The following is a 26329-nucleotide window of genomic DNA, read 5'->3' as shown; positions in this document are numbered from 1 at the left end:
TGGGGAGCATCCAGATTTGTTTTTTTTTTAATTTATTTTATTTGTTTAATCTCAGTTTTATTTATTTATTTTACTTTATTGTATTGGTTTTGCCATACACTGACATGAATCTGCCATGGTTGTACATGAGTTCCCCATCCTGAACCCCCCCTCCCACCTCCCTCCCCATCCCATCCCTCTGGGTCATCCCAGTGCACCAGCCCTGAGCACCCTGTATCATGCATCGAACCTGGACTGGTGATTCATTTCACATGTGATAATGTACATGTTTCAATGCCATTCTCCCATATCGTCCCACCCTCTCCCTCTCCCACAGAATCCAAAAGACTGTTCTATACATCTGTGTCTCTTTTGCTGTCTCGCATACAGGGTTATCATTACCATCTTTCTAAATTCCATATATATGTGTCAATATACTGTATTAGTGTTTTTCTTTCTGGCTTATTTCACTCTGTATAATAGGCTCCAGTTTCATCCACCTCATTAGAACTGATTCAAATGTATTCTTTTTAATGGCTGAGTAATACTCCACTGATGGACATCTAGGTTGCTTCCATGTCCTGGCTATTATAAACAGTGCTGTGATGAACACTGGGGTACACGTGTCTCTTTCAATTCTTGTTTCCTCGGTGTGTATGCCCAGCAGTGGGATTGCTGGATCATAAGGCGGTTCTATTTCCAGTTTTTTAAGGAATCTCCACACTGTTCTCCATAGTGGCTGTACTAGTTTGCATTCCCACCAACAGTGTAAGAGGGTTCCCTTTTCTCCACACCCTCTCCAGCATTTATTGCTTGTAGACTTTTGGATAGCAGCCATTCTGACTGGCGTGAAATGGTACCTCATTGTGGTTTTGATTTGCATTTCTCTGATAATGAGTGATGTTGAGCATCTTTTCATGTTTGTTAGCCATCTGTATGTCTTCTTTGGAGAAATGTCTATTTAGTTCTTTGGCCCACTTTTTGATTGGGTCATTTATTTTTCTGGAATTGAGCTGCAGGAGTTGCTTGTGTATTTTTGAGATTAATTCTTTGTCCGTTGCTTCGTTTGCTATTATTGTCTCCCATTCTGAAGGCTGTCTTTTCACCTTGCTTATAGTTTCCTTTGTTGTGCAGAAGCTTTTAATTTTAATTAGGTCCCATTTGTTTATTTTTGCTTTTATTTCCAATATTTTGGGAGGTGGGTCATAGAGGATCCTGCTGTGGTTTATGTCGGACAGTGTTTTGCCTATGTTTATAGTTTCTGGTCTTACGTTTAGATCTTTAATCCATTTTGAGTTTATTTTTGTGTATGGTATTAGAAAGTGTTCTAGTTTCATTCTTTTACAAGTGGTTGACCAGTTTTCCCAGAACCACTTGTTAAAGAGATTGTCTTCTCTCCGTTGTATATTCTTGCCTCCTTTGTCAAAGGTAAGGTGTCCATAGGTGCATGTATTTATCTCTGGGCTTTCTATTTTGTTCCATTGATCTATACTTCTGTCTTTGTGCCAGTACCATACTGTCTTGATGACTGTGGCTTTGTAGTAGTGCCTGAAGTCAGGCAGGTTGATTCCTCCAGTTCCATTCTTCTTTCTCAAGATTGCTTTGGCTATTAGAGGTTTTTTGTATTTCCATTGGAGGATAATTGCTTTATAATATTGTGATGGTTTTTGTCGAACATTATTATGAATCGGCCATAGGTATACATGTCTCCCCTTCATCCTGAACCCCCTTTCCCACCTCCCTCCCCACCTCATCCCTCCTGATTTGGGTGCTCTGCATCTTATATCAAACTCACGCTGGTTTTCTGTTTTACATACAGTAATGTATATGTTTCAGTGCTGTTCTCTCAAATCATCCCACCCTCTCCTGCCACTGAGTCCGAAAGTCTCTTTTTTATGTCTGTGTCTCGTTCGCTGTCCTGCATGTAGGATCATTGATACCATCTTTATAGAGTCCATATATATGTGTTAATATGCAGGTATTTGTCTTTCTGTTTCTGACTGACTTCTCAGGTTTCTTTTATTGAGGGACGCAGTATAGGACATGAAGGCATGAAGTTTGTCTGCAGGTGTTTAATCGGCACTGAGATGAGGACGAAATACCTGAAGGTCATCCTCAGTTATGTCATTTATTGAATTGTCACTTTTAAGTATTTCAGCCCCAGTTTCTACACAGGTGAAAAAGGAGAGTGTTTTTACTACAGGAGTCTTCTCATGTTTGCTGTGCTTCAAGAAACACTGAAGGTCAGCTCGCATTTATTGAGCCCTTGCTGTATACCAGTCACTCTGACAAACACTTTCCCATGTCTGCTTTGTGAAGGTCTCTGTGAGTGGCATTAGTAGTTAGGCAGGGTTGGCAGGAGGTGGCACTGACCAGAGCACTAAGTGAAAGGTGAGTTTACTCTCCTGGGGAGATCAAGTTGCAAAATTACCAGTCAGGACTGTCAAATCTTTTTCAACTGGCTTTCCAAATTCATCCTTTCAGGCAGCTAGGATGAGGCTGGTAGGATCCACCCCCACCCCTTTCCAAGGTCTGTGCTAACATGCTGCCCTCGGGCAGGGAGGCTGCAACTGCCTCTGGGCCAGGCTGGTGCCCAGGGCTGGCCACAGAGCTGCCTGTGGTCTCCCAGAGAGGCCCCAGGGCACATTCCTCTCTGCCAAGACGCCGCTGTTGTGTGGTTCAGTCTGAGTGTCCCCCCCCTCACCCCCACCTGCCAGGCCCTGTGGGCTTCCGGCTGGTCTTCACGGTAAGCGGGTAGCAGACAGCCCACCTGCTTGATGTCAACATCTGTGGGCGCGGCCGGGGAGGAATGTGCCGCTCCCAGCCTCAGCGCAGGTAATTAATCCCCACAACTGACAGGTGGCAACAGGCGGCCTTTTGGCTGGGGCCATCAAGAGAAGTGCTTGGAGGAAGGATTTTTTTTTTTTTCCCTTAAACTATTAAGAGTACAATTCGTACATGTCTGGCAGTGAGACGACTGTGGCAGGAAGGGAGACAGGGAGGAGAAGTGAATACCCTGCCAGACAGCTCTGGGGCCTATTGGGGGATGTCCTCCTACCTGGATAGGAGAGATCCTATAGGATGTGGTGGCCTGGCTCCTGTGTGCAAGCTTACTTTTCAGATTTCCCTTCCTTTGAAGTAGATGTAGTCTGAAGTGGAACGCCTTAGTTGCTAATGAAGAAGTTGGAACCCGAGAGGGGAAATGATTTGCCTAAGATGGTGCACGAAATCATTATGCAGGTGAAAGATGAAAGCCCTGCCCTCTTGACTTCATAACCACAGTTCTCTGGGCAGTATTTACTGCCTCTTTATATGGGTGCAGAAATGGGATGATAAAGTTGGGATCTAGTCACAGGAGAGTAATTAGTTGGCTCTTGAATGATATTTCAGTTTTATACCTAACCTGTTAAATTTGCTTTTTCAAGGAATCACCCCCAACCCACCCATAAACCATATACCTGCATTCACTACCTTTTTTCGTTTTTGGTGTTCTAGTATACCATCCATGATAGCCATCATAGACCATCAGCCTGATATTTGTTTAGAGTATATTTATTTCACTAAAATGTTTGAATTGACCATTTTTAATTATTAAACTTTCTTTTTAAAGTCTCTCTTCCTAGACGTGAAGTTTATAAAGTTTCACAAGTGAGTTTATTTATGAAGAACAGATTGGGAATATAGCATATAATTAACTCATACAATTATATAGGACATAGTTCAGTTCAGTTGAGTTCAGTTCAATCGCTCAGTTGTGTCTGACTCTTTGAGGCCCCATGAGCTGCAGCACTCCAGGCCTCCCTGTCCAACACCAATTCCCAGAGCCCACCCAAACTCAAGTCCATTTGAGTCGGTGATGCCATCCAACCATCTCACCCTCTGTTGTCCCCTTCTCCTCCTGCCCTCAATCTTTCCCAGCATCAGGGTCTTTTCCAGTGAGTCAGTTCTTCACATCAGGTGGCCAAACTATTGGAGTTTCAGCTTCAACATCAGACCTTCCAATGAACACCCAGGACCGATCTCCTTTAGGATGGACTGATTGGATCTCCTTGCAGTCCAAGGGACTCTCAAGAGCCTTCTCCAACACCACAGTTCAAAAGCATCAATTCTTCGGCGCTTAGCTTTCCTTATAGTGCAGCTTTCACATCCATACATGACCACTGGAAAAACCATAGCCTTGACTAGATGGACCTTTGTCGGCAAAGTAATGTCTCTGCTTTTTAATATGCTGCCAGGTTGGTCATAACTTTCCTTCCAAGGAGTAAGCGTCTTTTAATTTCATGGCTGCAATCACCATCTGCAGTGATTTTGGAGCCTGAAAAAATAAAGTCTGACACTATTTCCACTGTTTCTCCATCTATTTCCCATCAAGTGATGGGACCAGATGCCATGATCTTAGTATTCTGAATGTTGAGCTTTAAGCCAGTTTTTTCACTCTCCTCTTTCACTTTCATCAAGAGGCTTTTTAGTTCTTCTTCACTTTCTGCCATAAGGGTGGTGTCATCTGAATATCTGAGGTTATTGATATTTCTCCCGGCAGTCTTGATTCCAGCTTGTGCTTCCTCCAGCCCAGCATTTCTCATGATGTACTCTGCATATAAGTTAAATAAGCCGGGTGACAATATATAGCCTTGATGTACTCCTTTCCCTATTTGGAACCAGTCTGATGTTCTATGTCCAGTTCTAACTGCTGCTTCCTGACCTGCATACAAATTTGTCAAGAGGCAGGTCAGGTGGTCTGGTATTCCCATGTCTTTTAGAATTTTCCACAGTTTATGGTGATCCACACAGTCAAAGGATTTGGCATAGTCAATAAAGCAGAAATAGATGTTTTTCTGGAGCTCTCTTGCTTTTTCGATGATCCAGCGGATGTTTGCAATTTGATCTCTGGTTCGTCTGCCTTTTCTAAATCCAGCTTGAACATCTGAAGTTCATGGTTCATGTATTGCTAAAGCCTGGCTTGCAGAATTTTGAGCATTACTTTACTAGTGTGTGAGATGAGTGCAATTGTGCAGTAGTTTGAGCATTCTTTGACATTGCCTTTCTTTAGGACTGGAATGAAAACTGACCTTTTCCAGTCCTATGGCCACTGCTGAGTTTTCCAAATTTGCTGACATATTGAGTGCAACACTTTCACAGCATCATCTTTTAGGATTTGAAATAGCTCAACTGGAATTCTGTCACCTCCACTAGCTTTGTTCTTAGTGATGCTTCCTAATGCCCACTTGACTTCACATTCCAGGATGTCTGGCTTTAGATGAGTGATCACACCATCATGATTAACTGGGTCATGAAGATCTTTTTTGTACAGTTTTTCTGTGTTCTTGCCACCTCTTCTTAGTATCTTCTGCTTTTGTCAGGTCCATACCATTTCTGTCCTTTATTGAGCCCATCTTTGCATAAAATATTCCCTTGGTATCTATAATTTTCTTGAAGAGATCTCTAGTCTTTCCCATTCTGTTGTTTTCCTCTATTTCTTTGCATTGATCGCTGAGAAAGGCTTTCTTATCTCTCTTTGCTATTCTTTGGAACTCTGCATTCAAATGGGTATATCTTTCCTTTTCTCCTTTGCTTTTCGCTTCTCTTCTTTTCACAGCTATTTGTAAGGTATCCTCAGATAGCCATTTTGCCTTTTTGCATTTCTGGTTATTAAGTATGTTTCAAGCAGCTTATATGAAGTTGTGTCTCACGCTTTCCAGCTAAGATTGTTTTTGCATTTTAGTGATTTGGTTATTTATCATTAATTTTCCAAAGCTTCTTAATCAAAAAAAAATTTTTGACCCTCATTTTTTTTTCATTTTCAAGTATCTCTGTCTCCCCTTTATTAATCTTTACCCTGCCAAAACAATTACCAGAAATTAACCTTTGTGTTCTCCGAACACCCTGTTTTGTATGATTTTCTTTCCTATTTATTCTAGTTTTTTATTTCATCACCCTCTAACCCTTATAAAATGTCCTTTTAAATTTGGCATTTCCAAAGAATATACTTAAGAAAAGAAAAAAATTTTAAATCACTGATTATTTTCAGATTGCTCTGTCTAAATTAAGGCAGTAGTTGCTGAATGTGAATGAATGGAGTTGTGACAGCTTTTGATCTTGCCCCCTTTATTTCTTGTCAAATATTTTAGGTTATTTAAGGTAGTAAAGACCCTACATTTGCCTCTAAAGTATTCTTTGAACTCTCTCAAAAAAAAAAGAACTGTAAATTAGGAGTATTTCTTGTTACTGAATGGTGGTTGTCTTTTAGATTACTTGTAAATCTCATTATATTTGTTTTAGTTTTAATCAATCCAAATTCATGTAGAAGGCCAAAAATGTTTTGATGTTTTAAGCATAAGCATAGATTTTACTCTTTTTTTACTTCCAGCCATCATCAGATTAGGTATCTTGCCCTAAGTCTTAATAGACCTCAACTGCCTCTGGTTTTCCATTCCCTGGTAGCTCAGCTGGTTAAGAATCCACCTGCAATATGGGAGACCTGGGTTCGATCCCTGGGTTGGAAAGATCCCCTGGAGAAGGGAAAGACTACCCACTCCAGTATTCTGGCCTGGAGAATTCCATAGACTGTATAGTCACAAAGAGTTGGACACAACTGTGTGACTGTCACTTGATATGCTAAGATTAATTCCATGGGCTAATGGGCAGTTTATCTTTCCTTTTCTCCTTTGCCTTTAGTTTCTCTTCTTTTCTCAGCTGTTTGTAAGGCCTACTGAGACAACCATTTTGCCTTTTTGCATTTCTTTTTCTTGGGGATGGTCTTGATCAGTGCCTCCTGTACAATCTCTGTCCATAGTTCTTCAGGTGCTCTGTCTATCAGATCTAATCCCTTGGATCTATTTGTCACCTCCACTGTATAAACGTTAGGGATTTGATTTAGGTCACACCTGAATGGTCTAGTGGTTTCCCCTACTTTCTTCAGCGTAAGTCTGAATTTTGCAATAAGGAGTTTATGATCTGAAATAAGGCATTTATTCAGAAAAATGAAGAAATAAAAAAAATGAAATAAGCAGTTCATTCAGAAAAAGGAAGAAATAAGAAAAATGAAATAAGCAGTTCATTCAAAAAATAAGGAGTTCATTCAGAAAATAAGGAGTTCATTCAGAAAACTAAGATCATGGCATCCATTCCCATCGCTTCGTGGCAAATAAATAGGGAAACAATGGAAACAGTGACAGGCTTTATTTTGGGGGGCTCCAAAATCACTGCAGGTGGTGACTGGCTCCATGAAATTAAAAGACGCTGTTCTTTGTAAGAAAAGCTATGACCAACCTAGACAGCATATTAAAAAGCATAGATATTACTTTGCCAACAAAGGTCCATCTAGTCAAAGCTATGGTTTTTCTAGTAATCATATATGGATATGAGAGTTGGAGTATAATGAAAGCTGAGCACTGAAGCACTAATGTTTTTGAACTGTGGTTTTGTAGAATGCTCTTGAGAGTCCTTTGGACTGCAAAGAGATCCATCCAGTCAATCCTAAAGGAGATCAGTCCTGAATATTCTTTGGAAGGACTGACACTGAAGCTGAATACTCCAATACTTTGGCCACCTGATGCAAAAAAAACTGACTCATTGGAAAAGACCCATCTGATGCTGGGAAAGATTGAAGGCAGGCGGAGAAGGGAATGACAAAAGAGATGGTAGGATGGCATCTCCAACTCAATGGACATGAGTTTGAGCAAGTTCCAGGAGTTGGTGATGGACAGGAAAGTCTTGTGTGCTGCAGTCCATGGGGTTACAAAGAGTCAGATGTGACTGAGTGACTGAACTGAATGGCCAGTAGGTCATATTTTGCATAGTATTACATTAGAAAAAGTTTCAAACATGTCCTTTTAGAATGAAGTGAAAGTTACTCAGTCATGTCTGACTCTTTGCTACCCTGTGGACTATATAGTTCATGGAATTCTCTAGGCCAGTATACTAGAGTAGGTATCCTTTCCCTTCTCCAGGGGATCTTCCTAACCCAGGGATCGAACCCAGGTTTCCCACATTGCAGGTGGATTCTTTACCAGCTGAGCCACAAGGGGAGCCCATGAGAACATGCCAGATGTGGATTTATCTGGAAGCTGACATTGCAGCAGCAGGGTGGCATTGATGTTACCCTACTTAATTGCTTCCCTTGATGGTAGATTGAGTAGGAAGGTAGATTATATAATTATTGATTTGTTTATTCTATCCATATTCTTGGACAGTGACAAGTCAAGGCAGCCTTGCAATTGGGATTTTCATATAGTATGGCATTTCTTCCAGAACGGGTTGAAAGAGTAAAGTTGTTTTCTTGTTTTGTTTGATGGAGTGTGGGGGAAGGGTCTTCGTTGCACCTTTAGGAAAGAGAGTGGTTAAAAAATTACGCAGGTGTGTGTTGATGTTAGCTGGCATCTCTATGCGATATAATACTGAATTACCAGCCTGGCAGCGAACAGTGTGTAATATAGTATTTCGACTGAGGCAGGTGGTGATGATGGGTCGTAGTTACTGGAATGCTTTCCTCCCCTCTTCTCTTTGCAACATATTATTAGTAAAGGAGCTGAATTTACTCTTGTTTTCCAAAATCCCCTGGAGTTATTTTATTTAAACATGATATTTGGCTTTGACCAGCTCATTCCTTAATACAGCAAACCTCTTCCCCTTCCTTCCAAAACAAAACTTAGGAGAGGTTGCTTGTGTGTTTTGTTAGGGATATTTTATAGCTAGAAAGAGCTGAATTTATGTCTTTGTTTGGAGGCACCTCTGTTCCATACCACTATAGAAGTAATTTGTTCCTATGGATTTTCAAGACTGTTTAAGAAGAAATTTGATTGAGGCCCACCCCAAAATTTGGCCCTTCATACTTGCTTGTAGGCTAGTACTTCCAAGAAATAAATACAGCCTCGAATGTGCATACATACATGTAAGTACGTACATTGACTCCTACTCTTTATATATTTCTCATCAGAAATCAGAAAGATTATCAATCCTGTGTTTTCTATACTACTTTTAAAGAGTTACTTTAACCAGTGTGATCCTGATAACCGGTGTCTGTAACAGATTTGTACCAGATCATAGAATATTCAAAATAGAAGAAATATATAGACACATTATAGATCCTCTAACAGAGCTTCCTCATTTTCTCCTTATGGATGCTTGGCCCAGGATTCCTCATTTTCTCCCTATGGATGCTTGGCCCAGGATTCAAGGAGATCCTATGAGTTGCCTGAAATCCCTCAGTGAGTGAGTGTTAGAAGTCCACGATTTCTTTGGAAATCAGATACTTCCATCTTTGAAAGAAAATTCTTTCACATATGCTTTCTTCTCTTTTTTCTTCTCATCAAAATATTTCATCAAATAATTTCACTTTAAAATTTGCATAATGTAAAGAGCCACAAGTTTACTTCAGTCTTACCTGCATTCAAAGATTACTACAGTCTACTGCTGACTTCTCAAATCTAGGATCAGATCTCAAAAAACCTGGTGGGCATTTCATGTCATTCTCTTGTTCAAGATTCCATTCTGACAATATAGTTACAAATTAAGGGAAAATATCTCAATTTCTAGAGAAGCATATTTTACTAAACTAGAAAGGATGTGATATTGGGTCAACAAAACACTACAAAATATTGTAATCATGTAAATTGGTGATCATATTTTATTTTTTATATGACCTCTGTGCTTTCTACTTGTTTTTCTAATCATATTGTGTTTATGTAAATTTGCTGTGCTACCAAATGGCCCCATACAATGATGACCAACTGCATGGTACATGGGGAGGAACGTTAGTCTGAATGCCAGGATGGTCCTTTTTGCTGCTTAGTTTTCAGCAAGCCTCATTTCCTCACTGGCATCAGTTCTTCTTGGGCTCCTCCTCTGCAACTGAAGTGGCTAAAGCAAATGATCTCTAAGCTTTTCCTAATCTAAGCTTTTCTATTTCTAAGGAAATCTGAGTTTATTCCTACATTGCCTAGATTTAGTTGTGCAACCATTAGAAATCATTGTTCCAGGGAGCCCTCTTGACTTTCTAGACTAAGTAGAGCCCCATGTTTTACCGTATGTGATTCTGCCTTTTTTATAGAACATATATCACAGTTTTATAAATAATTTAATGCTGCCTTTAAACCAACTCCTTTAGGGTAAGGAATACTTGTCTTAAGTCCCTGGGACCTAGGACAGAGTCTGGTGTGAAGCAGGTGCTTAATAAATATTTGTTGAATTACTGAACTGATTTTACCTCTCTAAGTATAAATTTTATATCTAAAAATCAAGAGGAAAAGGAAGTTTAGACAAAATGTGCTATAATGTTTCTTCTGGGCTCTAATATCTTATTACTATATTCTGTGTCTTCCAAAATCATAAGTCTGTAGTGATTTTACAGTCTGGTGCTGTAAAAGGAAAATTTTAATTAGGAAATAATTCAAGCATATAAAAAACAGTTAATTAGACACCCAACAAATTCTAAAATGTTAAAAATATTTCCATATTGCTTCAAATCTTGTCTTTAAATAAATACAATGAAGCAAAGATCTCCCTCCATTTTATTCCAGTCCTTTCCTTCTTTCCAGTGATTAAGATGAAGGAAATATACCTGTATGTAAAAATATAAATACATCTAGAAAACATGAGAAATAGAAATACCTGACTACTGATACTAAATTTTGAGCAGTTTAGTGTAATTAAATACTACACGATGCTCAGTCATGTCCGACTCTTTGTGATGCCATAGAGCCTGCCAGGCTCCTCTGACCATGGGATTCGTGAGGCAAGAACACTGGAGTCGGTTGCCATTTCTTTCTCCAGGGTATCTTTCTGACCCAGGGATCACCCCTGGGTCTCCTGAATTGCAGGCACATTCTTTACCATCTGAGCCATCAGGGAAGCCCAAGTAAATATTAATGACGTGTAAAATTATATGTGCTTATGGATACATACATGTATATTTTACAAATATGTGGAAACAGATTTTAAAAATCTAGTTTTCAAGCAAATGAATTTAGTAACTTGAATCCAGTTTAGAACCTAGAGATTACTAGCAGAAAAATATGAACTGTGTGATTCATTGAAAATGGTTAATCTTCAAACTTTAGTAGACTTTTATTATCTGGTAACAATCATTTCCTGACCAGGTTAAAAAGTGTTTTCATGATGTTCCCAAAATTACTTAAGCTACATTAAGCTCTTCATGCATCTTAGAAATAGGCTTCAGTTATAATCATAACACATGCCTTTTATGTAGGTCTTTTCAGTTGATGAAGGCTTTTCATAGCCATGAATTTATCTTCCACTCTTAAGAGATGTATATTACTTGTTATAACTTTTTTTCTATTTTATGTTTGTGAGAGGTGAAGTTATTACATAAAGACTCGGGGAATATATAGAAGAGGCAGAATTTGAATCTTGTCATTTTACCCCTCATCCAGTAAATGTTGCTTCTCATTATTGGTTTTGGATCAAATTCCTTTTCCAAAGCACTTGGCTTTAAGAATTAGGCCCTGTCCTCTTCCACAACAAAACTGGCCTGTCAATTCCAGTGTTACCTCATGGTATTTTATTTTCCTTGTCCAAAATTAAAACAAATTATTTTTTCTTTTCTCGATCTGTTGACAAGTCCAATGGCTAAACAATGTCTCATTTTCTTCCTAAATATGAGGAGCCTTCCTGAATATTGGGAGAGTTAATGAGCTCTCATCATTCTGCTTTGATTTTAGACAAGAGATAAGAAAATGACATATTATTTTTGCAAGCATCTTTTTCTAATGAATAATTGCTTTTGGCCTATGTTGGTATTCCTGTGCATATCTTTCATGATGAAAACTAGAGTATGGAATTTTAGTAATTTCAAAACATTTCTGCCATCTCTCCGCGTTGTCCTTCATTTGTACTGCTCTGGCTTAGTCCCTCCTCATTTTCTCCCTGAATGGGTCCTGATGGGTATCCCTTCTTCCTACCTTGCCCCAGTCTCTTCTTCCTGCCAACTTTGTTTTACTTACTACATAGAAACTGATCAGGTCTTTCCCCTGCTTTGCAGTCCTCAGTGACTGTGCTTTGCCTGCTGGTAGAGTCCGCCTGTTTCTTGAGAAATCCAAGGCTCCTCTGAATCTAGTAGGTGCTTCCCTCACTCAGCCTCTCCTCCTCCTTCCCCTAGCCTATCTCTTTTTCAACCCTATTCACATCTCTTTCACATCTCTTTTGCTTGTACTGATGATTTCCTCTCTTATGGTGACCCTGCTCTCTGCCTCTTGGCCCTTCCATCCTCCTGTCTTTGGGTGCACCATCCAGTGGGTTAGTAAGCTATCTTTTTAAGACCTAGTTTGATTATCACTACCTCTATGAAATCTTTCTTCTCTACTTTATTGGAATACATTTACTTTTCTCCTTCTCTCTCATTCCAACCAATCCACCAGTGAATCTGCTTAAAATATACCTGGAAACCAAATGCTTCTCACCAACTCCCTGCTGGTCTAAGCTACTCTCATACTTTTCTTGAATTATTTGCAGTGCCTTCCTTGCTGATCTCTCTGCTTCCATCTTTGGTCAACAGAGTTTCTTCTTCACTTAACAGTCAGAATCGTATTAAAGTACAAATCAGATCATGTCACCATCTCAAACCTTCATGGCGGCTTCCTGTCTCACATCAGGGAAAACTGCAGTCTTTACTCTGGCCCAAAACCTTGGATGATCTGGGCCTCAACCTCTCTAATTTCTGATCACATCCACTGTCGCTGTAGCCTTTGCTCTCCAGTGACACTGGCCTTCAAGACAGACCTACTCACCCCCGGAGCTTAGCACTTGCTGACTCCAGCAATTGGAACATAATCTCCCTAGAGCATACATGGCTCACTCCCATGCTTCCTTTAGATCTTTCTTTAAGTATCAGCTTACCAAAGTATCCTTCTCTGACAACTCTGGATAAAATAATATCCTCCTTACATAGCAGTCTCTAACTCCTGGCTCTTGACTCTATCTCCTTTAAATTTACCTTGATTTTCTTTTCTTGATTGCACTTATTACTCACCATCTGACAGAGTATTCACTTGTTTATCCTAGAATGTTAGTACCTTTAGAGCTTTACTTTAGTTTTTGTTCACTTCTGAGTTTCCACACCTAAAACAGAGTCTTGAATATAGTACTTGCTCAATAAATATAAATTTTATTAATTTGTAGTTAATTGCTCTATCCTCTGTAATCCCCTGACACTTTGCAACCTGTAGCATTGTTTGTGTTTCGCTTTGCTTCTAAACTGTTAGCAACTTGAGGGAAAAGACTGAGTAATTTTTTCTTTCAACTTACTTTAAAACATTAAGGACTGTCCTACACAGTTGAGGATATTTAAGTTCCTGCATTTGAGGGTTTTTTAAATCTCATTTCTCTCTGTTCTTAGTACAGAATAGAGTGCCCGGCATGCTCAGGTAAACGTTTGTTTGATAATTATTGAATGATGTGCAAATAGGGAGATAAATAGATCTCATTTTTAGTTTGCAGTGGCAACTGCTTAGCAGATTCTAATGTAGTCAGTGTTTTATTTTCCACTAAACTTTTATGAATTCCAGAAAAATGCCTAACTGAATTAGACACTCAAGTTACTGACAGACCCCTGTAGCAAATTTATTATTTAAAAGGTATAGAACTGAATTGAGAAATGTTGAAAGATGTCAATACTAGTTCTGATAGCTTGCTATAATATATTCATGGAAGGCAACAGAACCTAATTAGGGGCCTATATTAATAAATAAGCATAAAGGAACTGATTTTAATGAACCAAATAAACAACTGAAAAAAAAATTAAAGTTTGCTTCAGTACAAAGTAATAAAACATAAGCACCATAAAGTTGGAGAAGAAAATAATAAATCTGGAACAGCAGGCTTTGATAAAAAGATGACTGGATAAGGTAAAAAGGGAGATAGATAAGATAAGAAAGGTTATTTGAAATGCAATAGAAGACTTTCAGTTTTTTGTAGTGGAATAAATCAAAGTTAACTCTACAAAATCATACTAATGGTAGAGAAAACAAATTTGAGATGCTTTCCTAGAATGTAAACAAGATGTCAACAGTTAGTGTTCAAGTATGTAAAATGTATGGTGGATAGAGAAGGATAGCCAAAGCAAGACTCTCATGTTCCTAGAAACTAATAAGAGCAAAAAGAACAAAAATACAAGCAAAAAAAAATTTACTGAGTTGAGTTCAAGCATGTAAGTTAAAAGCTTACCAATTTCCAAATTATTTCAAGAAGTAAAAAAGGACACACAGACTTTTTTACTTAACATTTTTACTTAACAACAAAATAAAGAAGAAAAAAAAATCCTATAATAACTAGGGAGAATAGCAGTTGGCTTAATTTAAAGAAAGAAAATTCAAATTGACTTCAGACTTCTACAACACTAAAATAAGCATTGACTCAATTATCCAGTTTTGAGAGATTCAATTAAAACTAATTTATGTACTAAAGATTTATATGCTAAAATCACTATTCAGTGATATTTTTACAGTGGAGTAAAATTTACACTAAGAAAGGCATGCTTAAATAAATCATAGTATGTCCTTTTTTATACTATAAACATATCCTCATAAAATTATATTTTAAAATTAGAACATACTCATGATATGGTCTAATTGTTGCTTCTTGACCTACATACAGGTTTCTCAGGAGACAGGTAAGATGGTCTGATATTCTTATCTCTTTAAGAGTTTTCCACAGTTTGTTATGATCCACATGGTCAAAGGCTTTAGTGTAGTCAATAAAACAGAGGTAAATGTTTTTCTTAAATTCCTTTGCTTTCTCTTTGATCCAGCAAAGGTTGGCAATTTGATCTCTGGTTCCTCTGCCTTTTCTAAACCCAGCTTAGACATCTGGAAGTTCTCGGTTAACATAATGCTGAAGCCTGGCGTGTAGAATTTTGAGCATAACCTTACTAGCATAGGTGATGATTGCAATTTTCCAGTGGTTTGAACCATTCTTTAGTACTGCATTTCTTGGGAATTAGGATGAGGATTGACCTTTCCCAGTCCTGATGCTGGGAAAGATTGAAGACAGGAGGAGAAGAGGTTGACAGAGGATGAGATGGCTGGATGGCATCACCAGTGTAATGGACATGAACTCGGGCAAGCTCCAGGAGATGGTGAGGGACAGGGAGGCCTGGTGTGCTGCAGTCCATAGGGTCACTAAGAGTTGGACACAACTTGGTGATTGAACAACAGCAACATGATATGTTAAATAAAAAAAAGATACCAAACTTTTTATGGTATCCCCCAGTTTGTATGTGTGTGTGTATGTGTATGAAGAAATATAAAATGTGGTATGTGTGTCTGGGTAGGGGGAATATGTCATATATTCTCTTTTTTCAATAATTTTTATGTGTACCTGTTTTTATAACTAAGAGCATAAAAAAGAGAGAAGTTGTGTAAGTTTTTAATCCCCATACCTGCTTCTAATAGGGACTGCATTTCAGAGAGGGAAATTTTGTATCTTCAAACATAAAGTTTGGAATGCTTAATATCTACCCAAAAGCTGCTGAAAATTCAATGCAGTGGACTTGGATCACCAAAGAAATTCTTAAGCTATAGTGGATTATTTTTTTCAGGAATAAACTCAACTGGGTTCTTGATTTGATACCTATAAGTAGGAAAACCTTGGAGAAGGCAATGGCACCCCACTCCAGTACTCTTGCCTGGAAAATCCCATGGATGGAGGAGCCTGGTAGGCTGCAATCCATGGGGTCGTTAAGAGTCAGATACGACTGAGCGACTTCACTTTATTTTTTCACTTTCATGCTTTGGAGAAGGAAATGGCAGCCCACTCCAGTGTTCTTGCCTGGAGAATCTCAGGGACGGGGGAGCCTGGTGGGCTGCCGTCTGTGGGGTCGCACAGAGTCGGACACGACTGAAGTGACTTAGCAAGTAGGAAAACCTAGCTAGAGATACAAATAATAAATATACATATAATCTTGGAACAGCAATGAAAAAAAATCTGTTTAGAATGGTAAGAAAATGTACAAAGGGTACATAAGTTCAAACCATCAATAGAAATGGAATCCATGAAATGAACCAAAAGCCCAGAGAAAGAATTGTTTTTCTCAAGAATGTAAATGTAGTCCCTTATAATATATTGGATATGAAGAATAATAGAACCCAACCCTCCCACAAGAAATGTCTCATATATTCCTCAGTGTTAAAAATTAGATACATCAAAGGTTGTCAATATATCTAAAAGAGTGCTTAAAGTGAACTTCATAGAATTAAAAGCTTATATTAGGAAACTATGAAAGTCTAAAAGCATTGATCTTAAAGCAAAGTTTCAAATTTAAAGAAGAGAAAGAAAATAATAGCAAATTGAACCATAGTTTAATTCATGAAGTTAGACAAGAAAAAAAATTAAAATTTGTGCATATTAGAAAAGAAGAAACTGGTTTTATTGCAGTTGACATGATCATCTATGTAGGAAATTATATCTACAAAAAACTAGTAGAACTAACACAGTCATTTTATTTAGAAATGGAAAATACAGGTAGAAATTAAATACTTAAAATATGATTTACAGTTTAAAAATTGTTGTAAATAATATTTACAACATACAGCTAGAAATGAAAATTTTAAAAATATTATTTACAATTTAAAACTATTATTTATAACAATTTAAAAAATACTGAGGAAGCAATCAAACAAACCTGTGAAAGATTTGCCTACTGAAGACTATTCCTGAGAAGAATTAAAGATGTTCTAATTAAATGGAGATATGTACCACATTCATGGATTAGAAGGCACAGTGTTTTTAAGATATCAGTTCTCTTCAAGATGACCTATATATTGAACACAATTTCATCTAAAATTCCACCAGACACTTTTGAGGCAATTGACATATTTCTGGTAAATATTATATGGAAATTCAAAGTATCTAGAATAACTAAGCAATTTTGAAAAAGAAGAACAAAATTGGGAGACTCAGATTGCCTGATTTTAAGATTTGCTATAGGGTAATCCTAGACAGCATATTAAAAAGCAGAGACATTACTTTTCCAACAAAGTTCTGTCTAGTCAAAGCTTTGGTTTTTCCAGTAGTCATGTGTGGATGTGAGAGTTGGATTATAGAAAGCTGAGTGCCAAAGAATTGATGGTTTTAAACTGCGGTGTTAGAGAAGACTCTTGAGAGTCCCTTGGACAGCAGAGAGAGCCAACCAGTCCATCCTAAAGGAAGTCAGTCCTGGAAGGACTGAGGCTGAAGCTGAAACTCCAATATTTTGGCTACCTGATGTGAAGAACCAACTCACTTGAAAAGACCTTGATGCTGGGAATGATTGAAGATGGGAGGAGAAGGGGATGACAGAGGATGAGATGGTTGGACGACATCACCAACTCAATGGACATGAGTTTGAGTAAATTCCAGGAATTGGTGATGGACAGGGAAACCTGGTGTTCTATAGTCCATGGGGTCACAAAGAGTTGGACACGACTGAGTGACTGAACTGAACTGATAGAGTAATCCAGACAGTGTTATAGTAATACTATTGAATACTATGAATACTAGATCAATAGAGAAGGCAGTGTCCAAATAAAGATTTGAACCCATTCAGTTAGTTAATTTTAAAAAATGTTACTAATGCAATTTTGAAGGAAAATATAATCTTTTCAACAAATGGTGCTAGAACAATTGAGTATCCATTAAAAAGAAAAGAAAGAGGAAGAGGAGGGAGAGAAAGAAGAGGCTGAAAGTAGATATAGAACTAAATGCAAGAGTTATTACAATTATAAATCTGTAGGAAAACATGGAAAATTCTTCTCACTTTGGATTAGACCAGATTTTTTTAGGACACAAAATGCATGAGTATTAAAGGCGAAATATTGATAATTTCCTAAAATTAGCTGTTTTGGAAAAGCACAGAGAGTAAGGTACAAAAGGCAAGAGATAGCCTGGAGAAAATATATTTTAAAAACTTACAAGATATAAGGACCTATATCCAAAATATATAAAGAACTCTTGTAGTCAAAAAAGAACACACACAACTCAATTAAAAAAATGAAAAATTTAAAAGTATAAACAATTTAAGCAGAGGCTTCAGAAACAAATTGCAAATCTGTCTGTAAAATACAAAATGAATATAAATATATATTTAAAAATTTTTATGTACAATATAAATATAAATGAAATCTATATATGTATATGAATAGATACTCAGGATCGTTAAACATCAGGGGGATGTTAATTTAAGTCATAATGAAAACCAGTACATACCTGCAAGGATGGCATTGAAATTGACAATACCAAGAGCTGGCAAAGGTCAGTTTTCATTCCAGTCCCAAAAAAGGCAGTGCCAAAGAATGCTCAAACTACTGCACAATTGCACTCATCTCACATGCTAGCAAAGTAATGCTCAAAATTCTCCAAGCTAGGCTTCAGTAAGATGTGAACTGAGAAATTCCAGATGTTCAAGCTGGATTCAGAAAAGGCAGAAGAACCAGATATCAAATTGCCAATATCCGTTGGATCATAGAAAAAGCAAGAAAATTCCAGGAAAACATCTACTTCTGCTTCATTGACTACTCTAAAGCCTTTGACTGTGTGGATCACAACAAACTGTGGAAAATTCTGAAAGAGATGGGAATACCAGACCACCTTACCTGCCTCCTGAGAAATCTGTATGCAGGTCAAGAAGCAACAGTTAGAACCAGACATGGAACAACAAACTGGTTCAAGATTGGGAAAGAAGTGCATCAAGGCTGTATATTGTCACCCTGCTTATTTAACTTATGTTCAGATTACATCATGCAAAATGTCAGGCTGGATATTCCTTAATATAAATAACCTCAGATATTCAGATGATACTGCCCTTATGCCAGAAAGCAAAGAGAAACTAAAGAGCCTCTTGATGAAAGTGAAAGAGGAGAGTGAAAAAGCTGGTTTAAGACTCCGCATTCAAAAAAACAAAAATGATGGCATCCTGTCCCATCACTTCATGGCAATTAGATGGGGAAACAGTGGAAACAGTGACAGATTTTACTTTCTTGGGCTCCAAAATCACTGCAGATGGTGACTGCTGCCATGAAATTAAAAGACACTTGCTCCTTGGAAGAAAAGCTATGACCAACTTAGACAGCATATTAAAAAGCATAGACATTACTTTGCCAACAAAGGTCCATCTAGTCAAAGCTATGGTTTTTCCAGTAGTCATGTATGGATGTGAGAGTTGGACCATAAAGAGAACTGAGTGCCAAAGAATTGATACTTTTGGACTGTGGTGTTGGAGAAGACTTTTGAGAGTCACTTGGACTGCAAGGAGATCCAACCAGTCCATCCTGAAGGAAATCAGTCCTGAATATTCATTGGAAGGACTGATGCTGAAGCTGAAGCTCCAATACTTTGGTCACCTGATGCGAAGATCCAACTCCCTAGAAAAGACCCTGATGCTGGGAAAGATTGAAGGCAGGAGGAGAAGGGGATGAAAGAGGATGAGATTGTTGGATGGCATCACCAACTTGCTGGACTTGAGTTTGAGCAAGCTCCAGGATTTGGTGATGGACTGGGGACCCTTGTGTATATAGTCCATGGGGTTGCAAAGAGTTGGACATGATTAAGTGAGTGAACTGAACTGAAGTGCTGTCAAGGATATGAAACCCTTCTATACTGCTGGTGATAATGTAAAATAGCACAGCCTCCTTTTAAAAGAGTTTGGCAGTTTCTTATGAAGTTAAGCATACACTTAACCAGCACTCACACTTATAGTACTTAATCAAAATAATGTAAACATGTCTTAAGATGTGTATATGAAAGTGAAAGTGAAGTCTCTCAGTCGTGTCCAACTCTTTGCCACCCCGTGGACTGTAGCCTACCAGGCTCCTCCGTCCATGGGATTTTCCAGGCAAGAATACTGGAGTGGGTTGTCATTTCCTTCTCCAGGAGATCTTCCCTGACCCAGGGATTGAACCCAGGTCTCCCTCATTGTAGGCAGACGCTTTACCATCTGAGCCACCAGGGAAGTCCAAGATGTGTATGTAAATGCTCATAATGCAGTTGGTCGCTCCATATCCATGGGAGACTGGTCCTAGGATTCCAAATGAATACCAAAATCCACAGAAGCAAAACTCACAGATGCTCAAGTCTCTTAATGATCATCTAGTATTTGCATTTCACCTACATGCATCTTTTGTACTTTAAATCATCCCTAGATTACTTATAATGCATCCTACAATGTGCTGCTGCTGCTGCTGCTGCTAAGTCGCTTCAGTTGTGTCTGACTCTGTGTGACCTCATAGACGGCAGCCCACCAGGCTCCACCATCCCTGAGATTCTCCAGGCAAGAACACTGGAGTGGGTTGCCATTTCCTTCTCCAATGCATGAAAGTGAAAAGTGAAAGTGAAGTTGCTCAGTCATGCCCGACTCTTAGCGACCCCATGGACTGCAGCCTACCAGGCTCCTCCATCCATGGGATTTTCCAGGCAAGAGTACTGGAGTGGGGTGCCATTGCCTTCTCCGCCTACAATGTGAATGCTATGTAAATAGTTGCTTGCATGGCAAATCCAAGTTTTGGTTTTGGGAACTTATTGGAAAATCCCCCCCCCCCATATTTTCAGTCCTTTCTTGATTGAATCCATGGATATGGAAGCCACAGATGTGGAAAACAACTGTAATTTTATTTATCCTAATAAAAAACTGGAAATAATTGGTGACTTGATAGAAAATGGAATTCCACTAAATAATAAAATGGAATGCTAATACCCACAAAAACATAAATGAATCTTAGAAGCATTATGCTAATCCAAGCACATGATTGTACAGTATTATTCTATTTCTTTAAAATTCTAGAAAGGCAAAAGTATAATGAGAGAAAGCAGGTGGATGAATGCCTGAGAAGTTATTGGGGAGAGGAATGACTGAAAAGGGGAATCAGATAATTTTAATGAGAGCTGGGGGTTGAAGGAAGGTTAGGCAGGGGTAAGAGAGAGTGTATGTATCTTACTCATGATAGTGGTTATACTGAAGTGTACATTTGTCAAAAGTCATCAACATGTACACTTAAAAATGAATGTATTTTCTAATATTTTAGAGGACTTCCCTGGTGGCTCAGATGGTAATGAATCTGCCTGCAATGAAAGACCCAGGTTCTATCCCTAGGTTGGGAAGATTCCCTGGAGAAGGGAATGGCTACCCACTCCAATATTCTTGCCTGGAGAATTTCATGGACAGAGGAGCCTGATGGGCTACAGTCTATGGGGTGGCAAAGGGTCTTGACTGAGCAACTTTCACTTTTTCACATAGTATATTAGACTTCAAAGCTGATTAAAGCAAAACAAAACATACATACCCAAAAGAAGAAATTGGTCTTTAGATGTACAGAATCTCAAGTCAATGTTTGGGAGCATTTTAGGGGCAGATTTTAGAAGTCCCAGAGAGGAAGAGAGATATTAAAAGAAGCCAGATATATTCCAATTTGCAGTCTCTGCTGACTTGAATCACCAGGGTATTTAAAATTTTTGTGTAAGTCAGATTCCCATTTTTGGTGATCTTGCAGAAGTGTGGAAAATCAGTAAATATGAAAGTAGCTATTTGGTGGGGGAAGTGGACAAATCTAAGGAGTTATGAAAACACTATAGGCCAGAGAGACTGAATTTAGTATTGGAAAAATATTAAAAACCATTACAAAACCAATTTGCAAGCCGTGAAGGACACTGAGTAGAAGAAGCTTGGCTTTGTCAAGAAGCAACCGCATGAGACTAGCTTCAGCCCCTCTGATACTGAACAACAGGTCTGGGAAGTTTAACCGGAAGCAACAATTGGAATGTATCCTAGTCAGACATTTAGATACAGTCAGTAGTAAAGCTCATCACAAAAATTGAAAAACATGGTTTATAACCTAGATGCATCTCTACCTGAGGAGTGATATCGAAATTGTCCCAGCGCAATGTGGAAAACAGGGGAAATATGCTTGAATTGTGGGTGATGAGTGTATGGTGTGTTTGCATGGGTAGAAAAGGGAGGTGGAAAGTGTGTGTTTGGAGGATGAGGAGAGGGAATGAAAGATTAAGCCAGAATATAGAGGACCTTAAACCATGTGAAACAACAGGACCTCACTCATGAATTCCTCCCAGTCACAATAGAAGTACTGACAGACAGCTGGTCCTAAACTACAGATCACCTTCCTCCTGGGCCAGGGTTATTTCACTTCTATCACTTGGTGCTTCTCCTGCACTAAAAGGAGCAAACATTATTATATGTTTGTGTGTCAAGTCGCTTCAGTTGTCTTGACTCTTTGTGATCCCACAGTCTGTAGCCTTCCAGACTCCTCTGCCCATGGAATTCTTCAGGCAAGAAGACTGGAGTGGGTTGCCATGCCCTTGTCCAGGGGATCTTCCCAACCCAGAGGTTGAACCCATGTCTCTTTTGTCTTCTATATTGGCAGGCGAGTTCTTTACCGTTAGCACCACCTGGGAAGCCCATTCTACTGAGAAATAAAGAGGAATTATTGCTGATAAGTAGATCACTATCAAGCTCCATTTTAATGTTAGAGAAGATTGTATACCTCTTAAGTTGATTCAGAAAATAGCCATATGGTTGAGAATTATGAAAAAATAAAAGCATAAATATATGCACTGTTGAGCCAAGAGAATGAGAGATGAGGAACTGTTCCAGGTCTCAGGATGATTCTTATATACTGGTTGTTGACCAGCTCTTCCCTGTGACCTCAGGCAAGTCCTCCCGCTGCCTTTTTCTTATCTGTAAATTGTAGATAATAATATGATCCATTATCTGTTTTCTGCAATTCCGAAATTCAGAGAACTCTGAAAAACAGAAGTTGCTTTGGTTTTGTTGTAATTTCATAAATTTGTGGCAAATTTACATGGTGGCGAAACTTGGCCTGAACATTAAGGGTTTATGTTCATTTTCCACTTATTGTGAATATTCATGAATTCTGAAGAAATATTAAGGTTTGATTATAGTGAAAGAAAAAATTGAAAGTGTTAGTCACTCAGTTTGAGACCCCATGAGCTACAAAGCAAGCCCATTAAATCCTGCTGGAGGTATTTATAACACATGCTGGTAGCTCAGATGGTAATCTGCCTGCAGTGCATGAGACACAGGTTCAATCCCTGGGTCAGGAAGATCCCAGGAAAAGGGAATGGCAATCCACTCCAGTATTCTTGACTGAAGAATTCCATAGAAAGAGGATCCTGGCAGGCTATAGTCCATGGGGTTGCAAAGAGTTGGACAGGACTGAGCAACTAACATTTTCACTTTCATATGAACTCTACTCCATTTCTAAAATCTAAACAGTTCTGGATTCTAAAACATCTGGCCTCAGTGGTTTCAGATAAGAGACTGTAGATCTGTAATACCTTCCTCTTAGGTTTCTGTGAAGATTAAGTTTTTTATACCAGATCTCAAAAAAAAAAAAAAAAAAAATAATGGTGAAGTTATTATTGCATATAGATTACTGAAACTCAGAAATTAGATTCCCTACTCCCATCTCTGAGAATGAGTGAAGTTTTAACACTTGATGATGCCTAAGATTATTCTTAGTACTTTTACATTTTAGTCTGTCAGGTGTGATTTATAGTATATCAGTTATTAAAATGGAATGTTCCTCTCAACTGTCCTACTCTGAGCACTTATCCTTCTTTTTTTTATAATCTTTACATATCTGGATGGGTGCCTTATTTGCCTTCAGGTGTTAGCTGGCAAACTTATATTGGAGTCATCTTTCCTAAGGTACAATTTATGAAACTCATGTTTAGATTATATATCTCCTAACTTAAACAGGAACAGATAGGCTTATTTACTGAGAGTTGTCAATAAAAGAGAATTCATAATATGTTATAAGACAATGTCTTAGTTTGTAAAGTCATTGGGTAAAAAACACTTGAGCAAAAATATCCATCTAGATTTCATTGTGTTTCCCAAGTAGAATTTTATTTTTGTGGTTGATTTTTGGCATGCTTCCTATTTCTTCAAGCTATGTAAAACCCTTTTGCTGTGCTTAATCCTTGACCTGTGGGCATGGAGAAATGATTATGCAATACACATCTAGTATTGGGAAATTCGTAACTGAAAATTTCATATACTGAAATGCTTGGGAGAAAAAGATTATTTAAATATTATATTTCAAAAGGAAGAAATAAAGCAGTTATTTTTAAATGTGCTTTTCCATGGGACATTTGCTTCTATTCAGAGTTGGGTTGGAGCATAGCAGTAATGAATCCCTTTGCCACTGTGGCTCCTGCTCCCCACTGTCTTTTCCCTGGAAAAATATTGTTGCCAAATGAGATTTGTAACCTGTGTGTGTGTGTCTGTTTACCTTTGTTTGGGTAAATGTTACTAGGTGCCCTGCTCTTGGCCAGCAGTTCCATTGCCCAAGTGGTTTCACTCAACCTCAGAATGAGGAGGAATGCAGTGATGAGACTTTGACCCACAGGGTGATCGCTTAAGGTTTAAGATAATATAAGGATTAGAATGGAGACTTTCTAAAAGGAAACAAGGACGAACTTTTATTTTCAAGGTCTCATGCTTTCTCTACCCTATTTTCTAATTCTACAACCAACCAACCAACCAACCACTGAACTTCCTTTCCATTCAGAAGGAAGTATAGTAGGAAAGTTTCAGTCCCTTGTGAATGAAAAGATCATCTTTATTGCTGCCATGTCTTACTGTGTTGTAATAGGGCAGTCCTTTCATGAGAACGTAGGACCAAATGACCCCTTTCAGATCCCTCATTCTTTTAGGCTATGACCTTACAAGATAAGTGCAGTTGTTTGAGGGAACTTTTGCAATTTTCTAGTTGGTTGACCTTAAATGAAATCTCTTCACTATCTACCAGATATTCTGTCTGAAAACATTTTTTTCCATACCCCTAATTTCTATGAGTCTCTCTAGAGTAGCATAAGGGTAGGATTAATTATAGTCTGCTTAATATCACTCAACACATGAGAATACTGTTTTTCCGTTTAGTTTTCAGTAGTCTATAAACCTGTTCAGAGTGTTAATCATTGAGATATTTCTGAGAATCAGTTTCTTCATCCTGAAGAGATGATAACTGTAAATAATAACACAACTGTGTTTTGATAAATGGTTTCAACCAATGGTGAACATGATGCTGAAAACTTGGTTTCTGTGCACTGGTACAAGATCAAATCTCAGAGGCAGAATTTGGGGTGAAGTAGAAAAGGATAGCTTTATTTCTTTACTAGTCATAAGGGTACACAGTGTGATCCTGCCCTCAAAAACAGTGACCCAACCTGGGAGTATTTGGTAAGGAGCTTTATAGCAGTGGTTCCAGAGTGAGGTTGATGATAAGATTAGAGTGTGTGCAGGGCCAGCACTCCTTTAATCTGATTTCAGGTAATCTCATGATGCCTTTCTCTGGCTCCTTTAATATGGCCTCAGGTGTTCTCTGGAGTGAGGAATGCTAAATCCATTCCATTGGGGGTTTTGGTTCTAATAAGAGCTTAAAGATTGTGTTCTGTCCCTTGAAGGGGGACCAGGACCCTGCCCTAAGGCTGCACTGTTGTTTCTTGCCTGTTCTTCCCTTGTCTTTGCATCCTCTCCCTTCCCTTATCACCAGAATGTTGAATCTGTCCTTTGGGACTCTGGGAAGGACAGAGGCTGGAGTCTGCTCCTTACAAACAAGGAGTGGGGGACACAGGCTTCCATATCCAGGAGTCCCATAGGGTCCTGCTGAGTTTCAAACAGGCAGCTCTAAAGGAACATGTTTACCAAAAATGTATATATATTCCTTGTTCTGCTTTTGAATATAACAAAATCTCCTGTTGTTTCCTTTCTTTCTTCCACCATGGACCCATCTCTAAGCAGTATTCCACTGAACTGAAGAAGCTGTACTGCCAGATTGCAAAGACATGCCCCATCCAGATCAAGGTTATGACCCCACCACCTCAGGGTGCTGTCATCCGGGCCATGCCTGTCTACAAGAAGGCCGAGCATGTCACTGAAGTGGTAAAAAGGTGCCCCAACCATGAGCTGAGTCGTGAATTCAATGAGGGTAAGGAGAATGGGGATCTGTGGCTGTTTAAGCTTGAAATAGAGCTCCTGTGGAGAGTTTTGTCTGGGATCCACCTATCTGTTTCCAACCTCTGCAATCTGATGGCAGCTTAGTCTACCTTTTTGGGTGATAAGACTGTCTGAGAATAATGTTGAATAAATTTCAGGCTTTCACAATAATTAAACTGCTTATTTTAATATTGGTAATCGCTGGATGACCTGGACTTGCCTCTCTTCTCCCTGTTTCTTCCTTCCTTCTGTCGGGAGAGTGAGTAATTTCCTGGGTTCTGTCTTTTGGCAACAAAGATTTGAAATGGCAGACCAATGTTACAGCTCATTTACAGCTCAGAGTTTTATTCAGCAAACAGAGGATAGTATACCCTGGAGGCATGAGGGTGGGCC

General features: G+C 38.7%; 1 protein-coding gene across 11 annotated transcripts in view; it reads left to right on the top strand.

Annotated features, from left to right (window-relative positions):
* The window catches only part of TP63 (tumor protein p63), a 272844-nt gene that overhangs the window by 213966 nt on the left and 32549 nt on the right, over positions 1-26329 (top strand). For all 11 annotated transcript variants that reach the window (XM_061413145.1, XM_061413140.1, XM_061413130.1 and 8 more), the window contains one exon: positions 25742-25928. In XM_061413145.1, the coding sequence (XP_061269129.1) occupies positions 25742-25928 (187 nt within the window). The remainder of the gene's footprint in view (positions 1-25741; positions 25929-26329) is intronic.

Source organism: Bos javanicus, chromosome 1 (assembly GCF_032452875.1).
Source record: "Bos javanicus breed banteng chromosome 1, ARS-OSU_banteng_1.0, whole genome shotgun sequence".
Lineage (NCBI taxonomy): Eukaryota > Metazoa > Chordata > Mammalia > Artiodactyla > Bovidae > Bos > Bos javanicus.
This window is presented reverse-complemented; position numbering and strand designations above follow the sequence as displayed.